This window comes from Lissotriton helveticus, chromosome 1_1 (assembly GCF_964261635.1).
Source record: "Lissotriton helveticus chromosome 1_1, aLisHel1.1, whole genome shotgun sequence".
In the NCBI taxonomy this organism is placed as follows: domain Eukaryota; kingdom Metazoa; phylum Chordata; class Amphibia; order Caudata; family Salamandridae; genus Lissotriton; species Lissotriton helveticus.
In genome coordinates this window covers 1,718,685,062-1,718,708,469 of record NC_136057.1, presented here as the reverse complement: position 1 = coordinate 1,718,708,469, position 23,408 = coordinate 1,718,685,062, and the positions used below count along the sequence as shown (strand labels likewise).

The window sequence follows — 23,408 nt, the reverse complement described above, 5'->3', positions numbered from 1 at the left end:
TTCATTAAATTTTGACAGGTTAATCCTGCCGAGATTTAGCTGGGGTAAAGCAAACGGTATTTACCGTATCACATGGATTTTGGTGCGTTAAACACCATAATCTGCATGTTATTGGCCACCAAGTTGTAATAGACGTTACTTATTGCAGCCGATAAATAACGTACCCAGCGGTATTGTTATTTATCAGTTTCAATAAATAACATCTGTACATGTATACAGGCCCTTAGCTTGAAAATCATGGACTATGAAAACAAATAAAAGTAACATGCTCACTTAACCGCATGAAAAGCATCGAACCAAGGAACTAGAAAAGGTAATATTCATCTTTAGCCACAGGGAAAAAAAATCTGAGGGCTAAGCGAATACTCACGGCACTATTCACAAACTGCATTTTCTACTATGTTTAGAAGTACTACAATAATACTACGAAAGGACTACAAAATCCTGATGAAAAACCTACAAGTGTAAATCTCCACCTCTCCTAGTTTTTCTATGGTGAGATCCTCACACATGTAAGTTACTACTTAGCAGTAGATGTGGGGGGGCCAGGATGAGGGGTGAAAAAAGGGACATACTTACTACTAAATGAGAGGCATTTAGGTAAGACCAAGAGGGGCATAGGAAAGGTTAGGGCGGAATTTTTACCCACCCAAAAAAAGAGTATTCATAATCTTCACTGTTAAAGTTCCTACAGCCAAAAAGGGATCCGCACCAGCAGTAAATTACTCCATCTAGAAAGTAAAGTAAGTCCAGTCCTACACATGGCCAACCACTCGTAAAGCAACTCCGTCTCATTGAAAATAATGGAGGTAGTGAGTTAAAATAAAATCCCACATTACATAATGTTACATTAAAATAAAATAGTTAAAATAGGTTAAATATAAATACATATAATTTATTGTTACAAAGAAGTAGAGTAGTAGTAAAACTTTCCTTAGGTCATAAACGTATAAACATAAAAAAGAAAACAAGATACACCACTCAGAGACAGGTATGCATCCTCCAGTATCACATTGAGTAGAGCATGCAAATTACATGAGTGAAAAAAATCATTGAAAGGTAGGAGCAAATAGTACTCAGATGAGTATGTGTGACATAGCCCCAAATAGCAATAAAATGTCAGTGGCCTAAAAACATAGGGGCTTATTCAATCAATCAATCAAGTCAGCTTTATTCGATTTTGATTCAGCAAAAATAATAAAGCACAATGTTAACAAAGTTAAAAACGAAAGATTTGTATGAATTGTATTACAAAATACAAAGGAATAAGCAGTGCAATCCATATATTCATAATTGTGATGCTTAATATAAAAAAGGCAAGATAAAATCCATATATATACACACAAAGGGATACAAAGTCACTGATTTTCACAATAGCTTCACATAGTATTCTGGAACCTGATAACAGGCTTTAAGAAGAAAGAAATGACCATGATGGTATATTCCTTTTCCAACATTTGTAATCTTAAAAAAGCTGTTCTACATTGTCTTAGGTTCCATATTCTAAGAATAGGCATTAAAAACCTTTTCCTCGGTACAACATAGTATTTACCGAATAGAGTGCAGTGCATAGTTGTTTGTATTGAGATATCGTCACATGGACATATGGGAGAATGTTTTGTCCAATCATGTATTTCAGGAAATGTGACCAATCTAAAAAAAAACGAAAATGGGCCAAAAGCATGCGGGAAAAGCTACTCTGTACTAATACCAGGTAGGGTTGTAGGCCTATGCATGTGGCCATCAAATGATTGTCCATGACCGATTTCTTCTCTCTCTCAATAAGCCAGCGTTTATTCTCTAGATAGTTCAGGCAGTGTGCCTTTAGAGATTTTCTGGATACAGTTTCCAAACTACTAGGTTTATCAAAATATCCCGGGTTGCCTATGTCATGTGTCATTATTTTTATATAGCTAATCCATGGCATATTCGCCACCCTATCCAGCTTGAGTCAATCCATGATTATGTCTCTGTGGATACCCATCTCCGTAGAAACCCATACCTTATGCCATAAAAGAAGGGGATTGATCTTTATAATATCAGAAATATATGAGAGACCAAGTTCCCTGTGACAGCTGAAAGTGGCGGTAGAAATAGGAACCGCCAACAAATAGCGAATGAAGGTGTTTTCACAGCATTGAATAGGGGCTTATTTATGAGCCCTTGCGTCACTTTTGCACCGCCGGTGCGTCACTTTTTATGACGCACCAGCGGTGTAACAAATGCGCCTTGTTGCACCATATTTACAAAGTGACGCATCCAGGTAGATGCGTCACTTTGTAAACCCCTGCGCCACATTATACCTGCGCTAGGTATAATGTATGCAGGGGGGGCGTACCGACGCAAGAAAGGGTCATTGAAGTGACGCAGTGAAATCTATAAGATTTCACTACGCCACTTCTAGGACACAAATGCGTCAATATCTTACGCCTGCCTCATGGCAGGCGTAAGCCTGACGCAGGCACATTTCACGTGGGACTTGCCCATGTGAAATGACTCACTGCTGGAGTTGTGTAATTTTTGTGACACACTCCAGCAATGTGTCATTTTTGCGCCTACAGATATGTTAGAAATACTGACGTATCTTCAATTCCTTGTGACATGATACATCATTCTGTAAATATGATGGATCCAGCATGTCGCAAGGAGGGTGCAATGAAAAGTGACATATCGCTGTTTTCACGCAGCGATGCGTCACTTTTCATGAATAAGGCCCACAGTACAATGAAACACAAGTTAAGATAAGAATGAAAGAATAAATGAATGAGAGCATTTATGGAGCGCAGCTTTCACTCCGCGGAGCATCTTGGTGCTGAAACCAGGGGTTCGTGGTATGAAGGTAAATAGGCACAGTCGGGAAAATGATCAGATGAGTGACAACACTATATTGTCTGGGGCAGCAAAGATACAGGTTTTCAAAAGTTTCTTGAACATGGGTTCAGACTGCGCAAATCTCAGCTGGGTGGGAAAACTATTCCAAGCTTTCGTTACCAGGACCATTGACTTTCTCCCTCTGGACGACAGGTGAAAGCAGGGAGGTGTTAGAAAGTTTTCAGGAGATGATCTCAGAAGCCGTTGGGTGATATAGGGTTTAATTCTGGCCCTTAGTTATTTATGTCACATTGACCTGAGAGTTCTCAAGGTGATTTCAAGGATCTTGAAGAGAATCCTTTTAAGTATGGGCAGCCAATAGAGGGTTTTGAGTATTTATTTATGAAAATGTTTTCACAAACTTTACTAGATTCATCAATTATTGTAACAAATATTTTTTTGTAAATATAATGACATTAATTTTAATTATTTCTATATATCACTTTTTGTAATTATTATTGCATAATAAAGAAAGTATTTATTTAAAGTAGGAGGGAATTTACTTTTTTATTTTAAACTTCATTTAATTCAACATTCAGTGTTAAATGCTGTAGCATTTCTTTTTAAATGTGTTCTACATTTATATAAATATGTCCAATGTAATTGCATTCATTTTTAAAATTAAATTATTTCTACTAATTATTTTCATGTTAAATAAACGTTTTTTTTTTTACCTATCCCTTTTCAAAGGGAGTTCTCTCCGATGGCAAAGTATAGGGAAGATTTAAAAAAGTTTATTAAACTCCATATTAAATTAGTAAAAATTGTTTATGTTAAACATTAATGTAAATGAACTTTTTACACGTATTTTAAATGTTAAGCAAAATAAAATATGGTACTGCACAATGAACCTAATTTTTGAATTATAATGTCAGCTCATTTAAATCTATTAAGTTAAAACGAAATATTTTTGTGAAGTCTAAATTAAAAAAAAAAACATAAATTCCCACCAGCAGTAAAAACTAATTACAAATTATTAAATGTTAAGTGGTGTATAGAATGAACTAAAAGTAATAATATATGCTAACATACATTCTTGCTACATTCCTTTATGCATTCAAAAATGTTGCTAAAATATTTTATAATTAAATGTAAATATTTTTTTTCAGATATTTTTAACACATTTTAGTTATATTTGTATCTATTTTAAATCATTTAATCGAATTTACTTTATATCTTATGTAATTTTATTTGAAGTCCCTACCTCCATTATTTTCTTTCGTGGAGAACTGTAATATCAGTCTTTTACTATTCGGGATGCTGGGCTTACTACTGTTTCTGTTTTGTCACTAGTAACTTACACTACTAAATCTGGCTCCAACTCCTAAAGTAGTAGAGTTACTCAAAAGTGTAAGAGTAAATGACAAGTGTAAGTTACCTTTCAGAATTGCCTGATCAATGTGCAGCAACAATACCAAACCTTGCCTTCAGAATTGTTGTTTCACAGTAGAAAAAGTTATTAATTCCAAACAGTGAAGAAGCTCCAGATTTAAAGCACTGCCATTTCATGTGGTTCTGGTAAAAGTCACAATGATTGAGAACTTTTTACCACTGCAGAGAATGTCAGAATAAGGGTGATTTTAATGAAGTTACTGTATTCTTACACTTGATCCATGAAGATGTATGCTCTATCTCAGTACTGCTCTTCCAGTTCCTTCCACTAGATTCCCTGCTCTTACTTGTTCAGAGTTTAAAATTATCATCGAAAAGATACAGTAATAAAAGAAAGTACTAAATAAGTAATTAACATCTAGGCACCTTTTATGGATCCTTTTTGAACGTTTATATCTGCCAGCTTTAAAAAATGCCACTGTCGCCCACATTCCGTAAGGTACTACTAATGAGGGCAGAAAATACAGAGATTTATATGTTGATCTCCATTCTAATTACTTTTCCGAAGTGGTTGACAAGCACTGAGTGCTTGGAATCGGAAATGTATGGAAAGCTTTCTGTCCTATACCGGTCATTTGGACCAACCAGCTGGTGCTTAAAGCAGACCAGCTATTGTGGCATGCCCCATTCAATGCACTGAAACGCCCTGTTTTATTAAGCTGTTTAGCAAATCATTTTCTTACTTCAAAATCCAAGTCCTAAAACAGGAGTATATTACTGAAAAACAAAAAAAAAGAAATATCTCTCACATACTGGGAGATTTATATCAGCCAGTCTAGATCATTTCCTTGGGTTCCCCATTTGGGATCCCAGGCTATTCCTGCCAGTCCTGAAAAAGAAAGAAATACTTCCGACCATCTGCCCTAAATTGGGCAGGCAGGTGGAGATACTTTAACAAATGGCCCAATACCCGAGGGGCCATTTGTCAAAGGTTTCCGCCAGCTGAGTGATTATACCTCTGAGGCTGAAAATTTGGTGGGGTACCTCCAACTCTAAAGAGAACAAGGGAATCCCTCGGATAGACATTTCTAATCACATATCATTTACTTTGTGCATGCACAACCAGGAAATAGGGAGGAATCGCCAACTGGCCCCAGCTTCAGAAGCATTTACTGCAGGTTCCAAGACATTTGGGTCTCCCAGCTACAAAGCCACCTCATTTTTTCCAGCACTGCAATTTCATATTTCGGGCGACCAGAGCAAGGATGCAAATACGCTAACTCCATCAGTGCAATGGGGAGATGGTTGGTCTAACTTTGGAAGACAGAGTTAGTCCAAATAACGCCTTTTATAGGGTTAAATAAGCTTCTGCAACACTCAGGAAGTTCGGGTGTTGTTTCAGGTTACAGTAACTTTAAAAATATCAGTGGGTCAGAGCAAGGTACTATATAGACAAAAGTGGATTTCTGTTTGTGCATTTTCTAACCTTAAAGAGAGAATTGCATACATATCTATCACTATCTTTACACCAAAGTGACCTCAGCAAAATCTGGTGAGAAGTGTCTTCACATACAGCTCACCAGTAAGGTAGGGTAAATTGTATTTATGCATAGTTATTAAAAACATTACATTTTATGTAAATGTATTGTATTTATATAGCGCACTTCTACCCGGAGGCCTCGTAGCGCTGTAGAAAGGAACTATAAATACATCATTCTAAAAAAATAAATGTTTAGCAAAAACAATAAAAATGTAGAACGCTAATGTGCCAATATTTAAACATAATGTGCGACGCTGAGCAGTTTCTCATGTTACAGTACAGCTAATTATCTTTTTCCCAGCAGATCATAAACATTTTGTATGTCGGCAGTTCAGCATAGGATCTGACAGGTTTAGACTCAATATTGTTGCCTGTCTACAAGTTCGTACACCACTCTCATTGAATGGAGCTTCTCACCTGTATTTTTCTGTGATTTTAAGGAGGAGGACAGCTCACTGTTTATGCTGGAGATCCTTTTTGTCTTTGAGAATATTTCTCCAGTACCTCATAAAGATCGAGGGCCTCATTAAAGAAAACTGTTTCATCAATGCGTGAAAACAGCAATGCAACAGTCATGCGTTCTCCTTGTGACACGATGGATGCGCCAACGTTAATGTACGGCACTTCATGTCGCAAGGAGTTACAGATACGTCCGTTTTTCTGACATATCTGTAGGCGCAGTAATGACCCATTGCTGGACTGTGTTGTAAAAGTGATGCAACTTCAGCAGTGGGTCATTACACATGGGCAAGTTCCATGTTAAATGTGCCTGCGTCAGTCTGATGCCTGCTCTGAGGCAGGCATAAGATTTGGACGTAGTGGCATCCTAGAAGTGGCGCAGTAAAATCGGGGTTTTTCTACGCCAGAACGCCCTCCCTGCGTACATTATACCGGACGCAGGTATAATGTAGCGCAGGGCTTTACAAATTGACGCATCTGCTTAGATGTGTCACTTTGTAAATAGGGCGCAACATGGTGCATTTGTTATGCCACCGGTGCATCACAAAAAGTGACCTATCGGAGGCACAAAAGTGTTGCAAGGCCTCATAAATAAGGCCCCCCAGTGTGGTGAGGCTGAGAAGAAGTTTTGTTCCTGCTCCAGCAGGGTAGCCAGGAGGATTGGTCTCCACCATGTAAAGAACAAAGGTTTTGAACTGCATAACTAGTGTGAATTAGTCTTCAGAAGACTTACCAGCATGTTCAATTCTATTCACCTCTCATTGAGGAGGCCATGCAGCCTTTAAAAGCTGTTAGTGAATTCCCTAATGGTTTAGTTGGATTTCTGAATTCCATTAACTAATCCAGTACAAAAGAAAACAGATGCAGACATATAAAACTGCAAAATGAATAGCAACGTTTCCATGCAACCTACATAAACCTCGTAATTCTTTAAAACACAGTTATCGCCGTCTAAAACCGTAATAAAATTATATTTGTTTCTAGTATATTGTTCTACAAGTAGAATTCTGGTGGACAGAAGCAATAATCTTTTATGTACCAAACACAAAGGGCCATATTTAGAGTTTGGAGGATGGGATATTCCATCACGAACATGGCGATGCCCAGCCCCCTGCATTACAAGTGCATTATGGCCTATGGCACCTGCAGTACGGGAGATTGGATATACACCATGTTGTGAAGGAGTACCCAGCCACAAAACTCAAAATAAGGCCGATAGTCCTTACTTAATTAGCATTAGGCTTGAGTTGGTATTGTTAGGAGGGGGGCGGGTCTATCATTGCTACAAAGGTGCAGCTTAATTAGGGGGAATGTTTATCAATTTAATAGAAGTAAAGGAGAGCAGTGTGCACAAAAACTACAAAAAGGTTTAGATTCATAACAAATCATATGGATACCTTGCGGTCAAGTGAAGTTAGCATCTTTAATTGGTGATGTCACTGCATCACATATACTGAAGGAGACTGGAGCTTTAAAAAAGGTACTATAGGGGGCTAATGGAAAAGATAACGTTGGCAGAGTTTAGCAGCAGGAGCTTGAACATATGGGGTGTGGGTGGGTAGTGTTTGTTTAAGGTTAGCAAGGTGGACATTTTGGTGGATGGTTGGAGGGTTTGCTGACAATGGAAAAACGTAATTAATGATTAATTTAGATAAATGTGATAGACAAGAAGTCCAGGATTTACTTTTTATGGATGGTGAAAGGAGGTTGAGAAAGGGAAAGATAGAGAGACGGATAACTTGGATAAATAGCGATGGATGGATGGGAGAGGAATGTGATCTGCATGAAATTGGAGGAGGGGTTTGACTGGTAGAGAGGTGGTGGGGATTGAAGGATAATTAATGAGTTTGTTGGACAGAGTGAGAGGTGGTGTGGTTGATGGACAGTTGAAAAATTTCACGAATAGAAGTAGTGATTTTTATGAATGGTTTGAGTGTTTGTTGGACATTTTGAGAGGTTAATTACATTGATGGATGGCTGGAGGGATTTCATGTCCACTGAGGGACAAGGACAATTGGCAATCTTTATGGATTTCTGTGAGGTGGGTATGGGTCAGAGAGGTATGAACAATGGAGCACATATCAGTGTGTACAAAATCAGACAAGGCATTTTACTCACAACTCACTATTTTTGTGTTTCTGTTTCTATAGGTTTTCTGGGTGGGCCCACTGGTTGGGGGAATCCTGGCAGCTTTGGTTTATAACTACCTTCTATACCCAACCAAGAGAAGTGCAGCGCAAAAGATCGCAATTCTGACAGGAACCTGTGACGAAGAAGAGGAATGGGAATCACGTCAAGACCAACGAAGAAGGAAGTCAATTGAATGCTCTTAGATATGAAAGTGTTTTTCACAGTATTTAAGAAAGTGTAGGCCAGTAACCCAACCATCTAAGTCGTTTAAGCCGGTCATATTGTCTACATTGTGCCCACATTTTAATGTCTCAACCGTGTAAATGTGTGAGACATACATGTAGATAAAAGACTTTCTTTACTTCTTACACTGGGGATGTATGTTCCCTGCAGGCTGCATGAGGTCACAGCCTTCTATTTCCCAGATCCTACAGTCTCTGTGGGGGCATGCTGACCACTCTCAGAACCAAAAGAGACAACAAAGGGATATTTCACTGTTGCCTGTCCCTAGTTTAACAAGTACTGGCAAAGCCAAACAGTCTGGTGTTGGCTGCCAATTACTTTGGCTTTGTCAATGCTTAATTCTTTTTGTCATGGTTTTCATAAAACATTGTTGTGAGAGCTGCTTGGCCCTTGCCAGTGTTAAACAAAATAAAAATATGAAACGTGTTTTGGCAACAAAAAACAAACACTGCCATAGTAGTTCTTGGCACTAAAAGGAGCTACTCTGTGTGTAGCCATGCTTCTTGTGAAAGAGTAGAATGCCGTCACTCACAGTGGCTGAAGTGGGCTGGCCCATTGCCTCATGCTGGATGGTGGGTGGAGGAAAAAGGTGTATGACCCAACAACTGATCAATGGGTGAAGAGGACTGACTGAAAGCTCCTGCAAGTGTGTGTATTATATTGAAAGATGTTTTACTAAAATCATAATTTTCTGGGTAACCCAGACCTCATAAGATGTGATGGGCATGAAAACTACCCTTTCTCTTCTGATGTGTGGCAGGCTGTGCTGGAAACAGAGGAAGACACTGCTACTTCCTTTAATTTAAGAATGAAAATTGTGTTTGTCAGTGTCTGGATAGGCTGAAGGCCGGTCATGTGCTGTAAGAAAGAAACACATACTTTTAATTGTCCTTCAAACTGTAAAGAAGCTTTCAGCTGGATTATTATGCATAATGAATGGTTAAATTTCTGAATTGTTATGGAGGGATATACTTTGTATTGTAGCTTAGTAAGCGGCTGGAAGAAACAAAACATTCATTTGTATTCCTTTATGTTTTTTCTCTTTCAATCCCTTGTCTCATGAAGAAATAAATGTTAAAACGTTTCTCATATTCTCAGCCCATTTTAACATTGGGTCTCAGTTGCACCAGACAGTTATCATTGTATTATTACATTTACGGCCTAATTTGGATGTCGGTCAGAAAGCCACCGTATCCAAGGTTTGAAATCTGACCACTGTATTTCAATGACGGTAATTGGATTTGAAACGGGCCAGTCAATCCAACTGACTACTGATGGGCTCAAGGAGCCCATCGGCCATTCAGAACCACCACATGATCCCATACAGATGGCGTTTCCGCTGTCTTGATTAGGATGTTGGTTTCTGAGAGACTTTCCATGTTGGGCTTTCGGACATGGAAAGCCTGTTGGAAAGTGACTTTGCGGGCCCCTAGTAGGCCCCCTCTTCTTCCGTGGTCTCTGGTTGTGGGCAAGTGGACACCGTAAATCCCTGCACCATGTGGCAGGCACCGTGGGATTCTATGGGAGCTTGTGCTGCAGACAGTTTCTGAAAGCCGCACAAGCTCCCATGGAGAAATGGGCGTCTGTGACCGCATTATGTGTGGTCACATCGCAATTGCATTTTCAGACCGCCGACCCGAGGTTGGGTAGTTCCGAAATCGCTGATAAGTCAATCAGAGGCAAATCCGACTGACATCCAAATTAGGCCCTTAGTGATTTACTGCCCCTGAAGAGAAATCCCACTTCTAGAGATGTTTATTGCTACACTGGGAAGGCAAGTCTACATGGATTATAAAGAAATTGAAATACTAAAACGGTTGATTGAAATGTAAGCCAGAAACAGCCACTAGTGGAGCTGTGGTGCTTTGGTTCAGCGTAATTCTTTAAATGGGTATTTGTCAAGATTATTAGGAAGATTTTTTATTTTATTCTATGCAAATGCAAGGCCATTTGAAAGTAGAGCCATAGAGAAGGGTTCCTGAATCGTGAGACAAATTGGTTTGCTGCCACAATAGAGGACGTTCCATTTTTTCAGACATTTTCCGGGGTTTTAAGAACATCTGAACCCACCTTAACAGTTGTGAGTTATTTACGTTTTTTGCATAGCCCTGAATCACCATTACAAAACTTACAATCACCTCGAATTTCAGACGTAACAAAAAAGTCGCTGTGCAAACACAAAATGGTAGGTATAGATGACTGCATCAATTCTCATACTGTCTGCAGCACCTCATACTTGAGTGATGTAATTTCCACCACACCATGTTTTAAAATAAACCTCCCATATATGACACACTACATCAAACATCGTATTCAACCACGCAGTTCGCGGTGGTGCCCAGAATAGCAATGCGAAAAATCCACAGCTTTGTCAAATGTATCAAGTACTATGTAAACACAGAACGAGCAAACACCACATCAGTGTTCCTCATTCTTAACCCTCACAAATAGTGCGGTGTGTATGCAGGCCTCTCGGGGGCAGCCAGGGTTGGGAGAAGGAACCGCCTGCCCCATTACCTGTTGAGGATTGTAAGGCAGACTAGATCAAATGAGAAAGGGAGTTTGGGAACATCCTGTCATGTGATCTAATCTGCTGATTTTGAAAATTGGCACTGCTCTTGTCTGCATATGGAATTGCTGCATGTCCTCAGTGCATGCAGCCTTGGCATAAGCCACACACAACTTTCATTGCTACACAAATTAGGGAACATTGCCCTCGATCCCTTCAAACCTACTGAAAATGAAGTGAAATTTGCATAAAGGGGATGATAATAACATATGGTATGTACAGTGCTTAGAGAGGTGTGTGGGTTCTTGGATACAAGATGGAGGCAGGCTGTTTTTTGACATTGGCACTGCTGAGGGGAAGCTCCGTGCTGTCACACCTCCTCTGCATTAAGGATCGAAGAAACGTGATCATCTGATATTTTTGTATAATCATCTTTACAGCAAGTGATGGAGTTTATTATAACAAACTCACATTTTTCTGCATTAGAAAGTAACACTCCAAGTTAGTATTCCTAGTCCCTAATACAACTGCATTGCTTCAATGATATAATAGAAGGAAAGGTTTCAAAGTACAGCAGTGGAGAAAAAGAGGGAACTGGTTGGTAAATAGAGACAGGGACAATAGGATAATATTATGTTTTATTTTCACTGTAGAAGTACAGTGCTATAACGTTTTTGTTGTTGCAACTTCTGTTTGGTAGTAGCTAATTGAGGCAGCTAGCAAAAATCTGCTCAATCTGCCAGCACAGAATAAATAATACCGGGCCCCTGAAATACCTCCATAAAAAAATTGTTGTCCAAAGAACTTAATTTTCGATTTGTGTTTTAGGATCATTAGAAAAATGGTTTGACTTGGGTAGACATTACTGATTCAGGACGAATTTTATGGACAACATTTAAAAAAATGGTTGATGTGTTGCAGTGATGATGTAATATATCAGGAACAATTAGACCTTTATACTTAGTTTTACTTTCAATACATAGGTGTTGGGGTCAAGTAGTCTTACATAGCTAGAAAATAACTCCTCTGTGCAAACCCTTCCACCATTTTCCAAAATCTTTATGACCCAAATAGGAAAAAAATATTGTTTTTTATTCCTAGTTTAGACACATTTTCACAGTTCACTTTATTTGTTTGTTTCGGCAATCGCTCATGGTACATTTGCAGAATGTTGAACATTTGAGAAGGGCATATCAACCGGGACAATCTTTTGTAGCACAGATTTTGCAAGTGCATGTACATGTAAGCTCTGTGGTTAGAGGGTTTAGAAATGTGTAGGTTATAACACCACATCAATATTTTCCCCAACCAAATTCACACAGATCTTTCTCTACATATGCGTGATCCAAAACATTTACACATCTTCTGATCAAGTAGAATGCTTTTTAATGTGTCCACGCACAAACCATGATGTCAGTGGACAGTCGCTTAGCAAGACTAATCTCTTGAACTTACTGTACCGAGATCATCAAAATTTGTGACAGTCAAAACTTGTTTTCTACACACACTGTATTTTTCAAGTCACATTCTTCTTCTGTCTCAGCAAATCCTTTTAGAAACTTCACAGGTTCAGCAGTTAAAGCTCTAAGCTTTGTTCTAATTTTGCTCATAGTGTCATCACCCATAAGAATATATGAATTGATAAGAACACTGGGCATCTCTGGGTCAAGTTTCTTGTACAGAATATGAAGCCGAATTAAGTGTCTTTTCTCACCTGTTCCATAACATATCCATAACTCTGACAATTCTTGACTTGTGAACATTGCAACAAATCTAAGTAGCACAATAATAAATACAACCTGTGTCATTTCACAGTACAATGACTCGATTGGAATCATTTTGAACAGCCCACTCAACATGTGACACAACACAAAGGTCAGCTTCCTCCAATTTGCTGTTAAGTTCTTGAACAATATTGCCTGTACATTTTTTAACAAATCTCTGCAGGCACCAACTCCTCATTGTCAATCATTCCACTTGCAATAATTGGAAATTCAATGTTTACTGAGGCATCAGCAATGTTTTGGTGAGTTAACATCTCCAAGTTCATCTTGTTCAATGTAGATGACCAGACTTTATTAAGTTGCACAGGTATAGGTGTTGAATTGTTGATGCAGGCAAGGTAAATTGTCTGCTTCTTTCACATTCTTTGACAGATAGTTCAAAATAACTGTCAAAGACAATGTGCAGTTCTTGCAAGGTACACGCTGATTTTCATATCTGTAGAACAGTCTGAACGACCTCTCTGAACTTTTGCATACATGGAATCTTGACCATTCGCAATTGTGACATATAGTCCACAACAACAGCATTTCTAGCTGAGGACACCTTTTCAAATTGAAGTTTTTTTCGAGCTCTTGTACGAGTTTGTGCTTCACTGGTTTGGTTGCAGCATCTCCATCAAATAATTTGTTTGTAGGAAGAAGATCATGCAACGGAATGTCATTAATATATTCACCCCTTTCCTTTGCTACATCCATCTCTCTATGTGCTTGCAAAAGTTGTTTTTTTTGTAACCTATTTTTTAGTGGCTAATTTGTACGAATCTCTTACTAGTGCAATTAAAACGTGGAAGTTTAGCTTTAGTGATCATGTCAAACAGCTTTATCTCCTTCAGTACAACGTCTCTCCTGCTTCAGTTCGGCATATAGTTTCAATCCATGTTCCAGGAAATCTAGAAGACGTGTCTTTATATCGTTATCCACGTGTAGCTTAGCCACAAAGTTGTGTAGTCGCACAAGCTCAGACATTTCAAAGGGGTTTCTTTGCTGCTTCATGAAATGTTGAAGGCTGTTAACATGTTTATTAAAACGTTCCCCTCTCTTTCCCACAAGTTTGTGGTGAGGAACAGTTTCACAATGGCCCATTTATTTTGAATTTTTCATCTTTCTGACATTGCAAATAGATAGGACTTCATGTTAAACTAGCTGCCATTGAGCAACATATTCACTTTCATGTTTCTGACCAACAATTCCCTTGGAGCTTTCCTGTGATCACTGGATTGTCTGTTCCAGTTTCATATCTGAAGCCGCAGCATCGAACGTTTCCTCTTTGTCTTTCACCACAAAATGTCTTTGGATGAATTTTCTGTAGAGATATGGTTTTCCCACTTCTAGCTTCTTCACTCTTTCCAAATACCAGGACAAATATCTCAGTTAGTTTATGAATATGAATTTGCAAAACACAGTAATCAGTGACTCCACAGTCTTCACGTGCCACTCCCAATCACTTTCCCTATCAGCATATATCAAGTTTTTCTCTAGAGGTATCATGTGAAAAATATTTCCCCAGCACCTGCAAAGTTATGATTTATTTTCACATTCTGTGACAAATTCTGTGATCTTGGTTTTCAGGCTTTCTGATTTTGAACTGATTTCTGAGATAAAATATGCAAAACTAAATTTGTCATTCTTGTTCAAGAAAGCATTCCAACACAATGTTTATATAGCCACAGATATGATGAGCATAAACAAATGAACATAATGAGTTCCACTCAATATTGCCAGGACAGTTTTGCTTTCAAAGATTTCAGCCTCCATTAGTGCTTTGTCTATGCCACATCCACTGAGATAACTTCCTGCACACCAAAATGCAACTTTTGTCATGCGGAAAATGACCATCATTGGATAAAGATCCTCAAATTTGACTAGATTGCTCATAAAAATGTCAACTACAATTCGGAAAATGCCTTAATCACAGCAAATTGATAGAATAGTCTTCAAGCTGACCATGCACATTTTGGACATTTATTGCTGCGTAGTTTGTGACTGGAGATGGCATTACTGGTAAAAACCGAACCTTCAGTGGAATGGTACTCTGAGACATCACAGCATGAATTCCCATGGAGAAACCGGCTTTTCTTCATCCTTCAGTCCACACCGAATAAGTGATATGATACATTCTGTTAAATCAGGTTGGCGTACTGCAAGATAAGGAAGAAGAAGATCCATGTCCTCAACCCCTTTGAAACTTTCTGATAGACTGGGATGTGTTGCAGTGATTTTGCACACATTGGCAAGACAGTTGGATTATAAGTTTGCAGCTTTGTTTGTTTATGCATACAGCTGATACAGCTTGTTTTCCAGCAGCTACTTCATTGGTATACACTTAAAAAAGTACTATGGCAGTGTCATGTGTGCTGGATGTTCCTTACATGGAAGAGCTGTCTTCAAAATAAAAATTATCAATAGCTGCAATTGTAAATCCTTGTCTGGTAAAGTGACTTGGAAGTGGTGTGCTGTCGGATTCACGAGACTTTACAGCATGAGCTGCTAAACAGTTCCTGCTTCGTACTATGTCATTATAACTTGTTGATACACCAATCCTATTCATTGAAGTGATTAGTTCTCTACTTTTCCATTTGTAATAGATTGTGTGGGCAGCCATCATGTGCAGTGGAGTTTTCTGTTTACCGTGGTGTAATTCATAAAACATGATTTGGAATAATACAATACATTTGAACAGCACAAGCCTGTCGGGTCATGGGATTGTTTCTGTAATTCTTTGCTTATATCCTCCAAGCCATCATCAATGTTGTCAACTTCTAATCCAAACTCAAGAACTTTAATATGTAACAGTTTTGCTTTGCTGATATTAAACAATGATGCAAAACATTTTACGACAACATCAGGCATTCTTGTTGACTGCCATGATTCATAGCGCTCTGGGACATCACAAAATTTGTCATTAAGTCCAAAATCTAGTTCTTTCAGAACATTTCTTAAAATGGTTCCTACTGATTTCACTGCCTCCTGTGATCTTATTTTGCAGCAAGAACTTCAGGAGTCAAATCAGCTGTGAACACCATAAGTGGCTCATTCTTTTTGCTAGGCTGATAAAACTAATCTTATCATTGTACATTCTCACCAGATTAATTCCATTAATATGAATCAATACAGTTTCATCAATGTTGACCATTAATTCTCTGATCTCACTGATTTTGAACCTGTAGCCAGCACTCAAGAGTGGCTGTAAACAATGATTTGCTTTTCCAACGAGTGCAAACTTAACTGAAGACTCGCGGTTATGTTGCTGCTGGGAACTCATTGTACATTCCTATTTTTTAATGTATGCACGCACTCATTTCGGGTGGGCACACAAATCCACTTCAAAAACATTCCCCTCCCTGTTTAGATAAGCTGCTTGGCTGAAAACTTAATCTTGGAAGAAACTAGCTGCAGATAAAAACATCTTCGCCCTTGGAGACTCACATTCTCTGCACTGTGCTCTTTTGTCAATCCCTTTTACACTTGTTCTGGCTAAATCACAGATAACACATTGATGATCCTCTGCTTTTTGATCAGTTGTTGGAGGTAGCCACCGATCTTCTAAGTTGATGGGCATTGGGTTTGGCTTTCATCACTTTTTCACAAGACTTGGATGCTTGTTCTGATTCACTGATTTCTGCTATTTTATGACAATTTTTTTCCAGGCTTTTTTCTATTGTATATGACTTGTTGTTATAATGATAAAATATTTAATCTTTTCACCCATCAGTTCCGATATTTTGTGTACTTTGTCTTGCCGTTTTTCTGCAGCATCTCGAACTCTCTTCTGTCCAGCACAGTGGGTTAGCTTTCTTTTGGATTAATTTGGCATATGACACATTCTTCTTTGTTGAAGGAGTGCTCAGATTTTGTAGTTAGCAACATTCTATCAGGAGGTAAAGATCCTCTGTTACCACCTGCCTCCCTCATGTTTACAAATTGGAATCAACCGAAAACCTGAAACAAAAGAAATATTAAAATAAATTACCAATATGATGGCTAAAATACATCATTATAGAGCCGCCATTTTGGAAAATGGCAGAAGGGTTGTTCTCAGGAGTTATTTTCTGTCTCTATTAGACTACTTAACTCCAAAAACCTATGCTTTGCCATCAATATGAAGTGTGTAGGTTTCATGGTTCCTGATATGTTACATTATCACTGCAACACATTTGCCATTTTTAAAAAAAGTTGTCCAAAAAAATCCAGCTCGGATTAGCAATGTCTACCCAAACTAAATTACTTCTCTATTGATACAAAAACACAAATCAAAATTGCAAATCTCTGAACAACATTTTTTTACGAAGGTATATCAAGGGACCAGAACTAGTGGATCCTCCTTGATCAGAAGGGGATACATTCTCATGCTAGGTCTCTGTCGGACAAGTTTAAAAACAACACCCTCATCATTAGTATGAAATTCAATACCTTTTAGAGTTCAATAGACTGAACATTTAAGCTTGCACATAAGTCACATCCAAGTAAATTCACTGGACTTCAATAACACACCACAGATCAATGTAAATCCTCAAAGCTAATTTGTAAGAATATAAAAGCTGGTTTAAACATGCCTAAAATGTGCCTCTTTTAAAATGGAGATAATATATGACTTCCTAGGTACCACATAAAAACTACAAACCATTAAAAAATGGAGCATGTCCTGTGCAGGCTTTCTGTCGCAGCCACAGGGCAAAAAACTCTGAGGCAGATTTACAAGCCCCTTGCATCACTTTGCGCCGCCGTTGCATCACTTTTGTGATGCAGCGGCGGTGTAAAAGTTGCGGCCCATTTACAACGTGACGCATCTAGGGAGATGCGTCACGTTGTAAAGCCCTGCATCACCTCATACCTGCGCCAGGTATAATGTATGCAGGGTAGGCGTTCCCATGCAAAAAGCCACGTAGATCTGGCACAGTGAAATTTACAAGATTTCACTGCGTCACTCCACGCCTTCACTGCGCCAAAATCCCTGCGCCTGCTCAGAGCAGGCGTAAGGATTGACGCAGGGCATTTTACATGGGACCTACCTATGTTTTCGGGCGCAGTGCTGGAGTTGCCTCACTTTTGTGACAAACTCCAACAATGCATCACTTTTCCTCCTACAGATGCGTAAGAATTTCTGATGCATCTGTAATTCCTTGCGCCATGGTGCACTCTCTTGTAAATACAGCGCATCCATGGTGGTGCAAGGACAGTTGAAGGTGATACAAGGTACAGGGCCTTTAACAATCGATATAGCTCGGGAGGCAAGATGGCGTCCACGCTGGACGCGTGAGAAAGCTGCTCCTGCCAGACCCCACGGACATCGCGCTGCCGAGATAGGTGCGGGCGGCAGAAGGCTCGCTGGGTTCAGGAAACAATCAGAGATATATGCGGCTTACGTTTTATCTGAAAACCCGGAGTGCTAATGTGCTCACCTCTTGTTGTTGCATTGATCGGAGCTCGACCGCGGAGTCTGCAGTGGAGGCTGTGGAGGTTGTCGGCGGTCCACACAAGGAGGCTCACCTGGCGCACACGCGCTCCTACTGGCGTCTTGGCTTTTTCAGCGTTCGGAAGGACTGTGTGCTGGTCGGTAATGGCTCCTAAAGGTCAGAGAGGGCGCGGGCAGGGGGCCGCCGGCCCTGAGGCACAAGGGGAATCGGAAGCTGCGGTAACAACGACGGCAGCAATTCTGACAGGTCCCGTCTCACCCCCAGCCTTAAGCGCTACAAAGAATACAACCCGGGGGGAGCTACGAGCCAAGGAGCCGGACAGAGCAGGGAAGGCTGCATCTCGAGTGAAGGAGACTGCTGAGCTGGAGACAGTAAAGACCGTTAAAGGTATACCGGAGTTATTTTTTTCGATGAAAAATAAAGAAACTGCTAAATCTGCTAAGTCTGCTTTGGCTAGGGACTGTGTTAAAGATCCTGTATCTATTGAAACTGTAGAGGCATTGATTGAGCGGGTCTAAAATGGGCTGGTGCAGGGAGCTCTTACAGATTGCATGGAAGAAAGGAGACGAGATGCTGAAAACATGAGTGGATTAGACATTGCAAATGGGTCTGTTGCGGAGACTTCTACGGGCGCTCATTTGATTGAAGAAGAAGAAGAAGAAGAGATTGAGGGGAATAGGGAGAGTGCGCAGGAAAAAGAGTCAGAAACAGCAATGACATTAAATGTGAACCCAATCTCTACCCAGGCCAAGAATATAGAGAGTACAGATTCTGTTGATTTTTACTCTTTGTCAGAACACTCAGCGTCATCAACTGAGGATCTTGTGCAGCAGTATGCCACACATATGAGTATGGAAGGAGGGAGCCTGCATAGCCTTCATAGCAGTTTTGAAGTAGAAGATCAGGGCTCAGACTTTTATGACGCTGGAACAGATCGCAGATTGCGGTTAACTCAGGAGGGAGATAAACTAGAAGGAGTTAAAGGGAGGGAAGGCCATATCACAGGAGTGTCTTTTGCGGGAGAGGAGCAAGATGAAGAAATCTCACTTGGGTTAATATACAAGACTATGATGCTGCACAGAGATGAGCATAGGCAGGATAGTCTGAGAGTCCAGAACTCGTGTAAAAAGCTCCAAAACTCTGTTAGGCGCCTGACCAAATCACACTCTGAGTTTTTGGAGAGAGTAAATGAAGCTGAAGTTCGCATTTCTACTTTGGAGGATGAGCTTCTGCAGCAGAAGAAAGCTTTGGCGGCACAACTTGCTAATAGGGACGATATCAATTGGAAGCTCATTGATTTAGAAAACCGCTCACGAAGAAACAATCTGAGGTTTCTACAAATTCCGGAGGGCAAGGAGGGGTCAGACCCCCGAGGCTTCATGATAGAGCTTCTGCAGAAGTCATTTCCTGAGTCTACAAGATGGGATTGGGATCGGGAGGTGGAAAGGGCACATCGGTTCCCTTTTAACAGCAGAATAAATCACCGGGATCACCGTGATCAAAAACCAAGAGCCATGTTAGTGGCATTTAATAGTTTTCTGGTGCGTGAGGAAATATTCACCAAAGCACAACCAGACAAGAAAATGAATGCTCTTGACTGAGTTTTTCGTACGCCCTGATCTTTGTAAACAATCCGTGGATTTGAGATGGCAGTTTAGACAATTAATTCCCGACTTCCAATCTAAGGGGGCCCAAGCTTATCTGATGTTCCCAGCTAAAATGAAAGTTGTGTATAAAGAACGTACCCATTACTTTATGACGGCTGTGGCAGCTAAGGCCTTTATGGACACAATGTAATTGTTAACTGAAGTGTACAAATTGGACTATGTTTCATTAGGCCAGTAATTCATGTTATTTTTGCTATTTTCTTGTCCTTATGCACCGCTCCTTCTCGGATGGCAGTGGTTTAAATATTGATTTTCTTTTGAACACTCAGTGTGAATAACATGCCCGTGGGCGAAGGCAGGTAGATGGGGGCTAGCTCGCATCAACAGGACCATAAGTCCTAAAGCCTCAATGATGGGTTGGGGGGGGACTGAGGAGGGGGGGACCAGGGTCGGGGGTGCAGGTCAGGTGCACATGGGGGTTGTGGGGGGAAAAAGAGGGAAAAAATGTTCTTGAACACAGCAAATTGCATAACGAGTACGGTATGGAGAAATCTATAGTTTTACTTAGTTTCTGTATTCCAATATATTGGGATTGTTTGATTCTATATTCCTGCATTTTTTGTGTATGAAGCCATGTGGGGAAAAAAATGCCTGTGTTGGTTCTGTATAAGTTCATGTATATTATATATCTGACAAATGGCTACTAAACGATTAAAAATCTGCTCATTAAATGTATCGGGGCTAAATAACATTATAAATAGACAGAAGGTTGCAGCAGAACTAAGATATATTGCACCACATCTATTATGTTTGCAGGAAACTCACATACCATGGTTACAAAGAGATGTCTTAATAGAACTTGGATTTTCATTAGTGATTACTACAGGACAGTCTAGTCTGATACGCGGTGTGGCCATCATGTGCAAGGGTAACAATGTAACATCAGGCAGGACACTAGCTGATAAAAAAGGAAGATGGGCAATTGCAGAATTTTGTGTGGATGGTAAAAAGTTGACGTTATGTAATATTTATGGCGCAAATTTAGATGACCCGGAAGTTCTAATTGAAGTGAACTTGGAATTAGCCACCTGGTCTCAGCCTGTAGTGCTTTGTGGAGATATGAATATTAATCTCACCAATAGCTCATTGAGAGATGGGTCTGTCAAATACAAGGGTCGCAAGCCTAAAGTATATAAAGCATTATTGAATCTAGTGCAGGATCAAGGGCTGGTGGACGTGTGGGGGCATATAAGACCACAGGATAGTGGGTATACATTTTATACTCACCCCCACAAAAAATTGGTTAGACTTGATTATTTTTCCCCCCCGATCTCAGTAATAGAAGGAGAGACAATTACTGTGTATCCTAGGGTCTCATCAGATCATTCTCCTATAGTGCTGGAGATAGGTGCGGGTCTATCCAAACCTAGACAGCCTAATTTCACATTTGATAGGAAGCTGGTGGTAAATAGCGATTTCAGGGATCATATGAGGAAGTGGATTAAGCTATTCTTTCAGGAAAATAAGGGCTCTACCACGCAGGCCATTATTTGGGACACTTTCAAAGCAGGGTTTCAGGGGGAATGTATCAGTTTTTCATCCAAGATTCAAAGGAAGGCGAGACAGGAGTTGGATAGACTATGTCAGCAATTAAGTCAATCTGAAACATTATTGATGCAGGGGGTAGTCAGCGGGTTGAATGATTTAAGTAAATTGGAGGACACAGTTGCAAAGGATAGAGCGAAAGTGCTAGGAGTTTGGTGTGTAGAGAATGCAAGGAGGTTTTTAACATCTAGGATGGAAAAGCACGAGTATGGTGAGGCAATAGGGAAAAAATTGGCAGTACAATTGCGTATAAAAGAATCAGCCAGAAATATTGTACAAATGACGGACTCTGCGGGGTGGTTCATTCGGATCCACAAGAAATACTTAAGATCTTTCAGCAGTTTTATTCAGAGCTATACGATCAACAGAAAGGTGTGGATGATGGTGGATTAGGTTGGGTGGTAATGTTAGAAGAGGGTTTAAAAAGACTAGACCCATCGGAGGCACAATGGTTGGAAGGTATTATCACAGGGGAAGAGGTGGAAAAAGCTGTGAAAAGCCTTGCCAATGGAAAAGCAGCTGGTCCTGATAGGATACCCAGTGAGGTCTATACACAATTTTATGATGATATTAAAGAGGAGTTATTAGAAGTTATGCAGGATGCTCAGCTTGGTTTTCCTCCAAGGTCGTGGGCTGAAGCAACTATAGCAGTTTTCTGTAAGAAGGGAAAGTGACCAGAGTTAGTAGGCTCTTACCGGCCGATATCATTGCTAAATGTGGACAATAAAATGTATTCTAAAATATTAGCTAACTGATTAACTCACTGCATGACCTCTTTAGTTTCATATCACCAACATGGTTTTATACCTAAAAGAGGGACGGTAGAACATGTTAATAAAGTCATTTCTTTATTTGATATAGCTGGTGTGAAAAGGAACGATCTTGCGCTGAGTTTGCTTGACGCGGAAAAAGTGTTTGATCGTGTACAGTGGGGGTATTTGTGGAAATTAATGAGAGAGATGGTGTTTGGCCAGAAATGTATTTATGCAATTCAACCTTTATATTTACATCCTATGGCTAAGATTTCTGCTATGGGTGTACTTTCAGATACTGTTAAAATCACACGTGGTACACGACAAGGATGTCCCTGCTCCCCTCTTTTGTTTGCCCTTTATATTAATCCTTTTATTGAGCAACTAAGTCGGAATGTTTTGATCCCAACCTACAAAGTTGAAGAATATTTTTTTCTCGGTTTTTGCCTATGCCGGTGATATTGCTGTGACAACTGATGGAGAGCGGTAATTTCTTCTGGTAGTTTCTCAATGCAAAACCCTCATGCTACCTCTATTTTACCGCTCAAAAGGTGTTGGGCCCTTCACACCATGTATTACCATCAGGAGAAATTTAAATAAAGATGAACCGTCAAAATGCAATTATTATTGTAAGCCAATAAAGAGAGTTGTTGATTATTTTAAAGGGTTTTATTTTCTAGTCAAAAAGTTAATTTTTCTCTGACCCTTTATTCATTAGTAAAATATCAATTAGGTTACAGAATTTTGGAAAACAGGAAAAATATCAATAATACAGAACACATTACAGTCTGCATATAAGCATTACATGTAGTTATTAAAATGTGGCCCAAAATTTCAGTCACAATTCTTAAAGAGTTTCTAAGACAAATAGTCTTGCAAAGCTAATCAATAATTAAATAGTTGGCAAAAAATCTCCCATTAAGAGAAATAAATGCATAAGACAAATAAATCTTTTAGACCTAATTAATTAGTCAAAACATGAACTTAAAGTTTAGCATCTATCCTGATCCACTGCACTCTCTGTCTGTCTGTGTCTAAAGAGGAAAGCAGCCCCTCCTTCACCAGACCTCAAAGGAATGCAGCATGAAGTGCCAAGATATGACGTGGAAGCAAGAAACCTCCCCCTGAATCTCCTCGGACGCAAACCTGCCCTTCAGCAATC

At 39.7% G+C, this 23,408-nt stretch overlaps 1 protein-coding gene across 1 annotated transcript in view; it reads left to right on the top strand.

Annotated features, from left to right (window-relative positions):
• The window catches only part of LOC144833050 (aquaporin-2-like), a 41,957-nt gene extending 32,291 nt beyond the window's left edge, over positions 1 to 9,666 (top strand). Inside the window, exon 4 of the mRNA XM_078689140.1 lies at positions 8,353 to 9,666. Within this exon, the coding sequence (XP_078545266.1) occupies positions 8,353 to 8,535 (183 nt within the window). The 3' untranslated portion in view covers positions 8,536 to 9,666. The remainder of the gene's footprint in view (positions 1 to 8,352) is intronic.
• Positions 9,667 to 23,408: the final 13,742 nt, after the last annotated feature.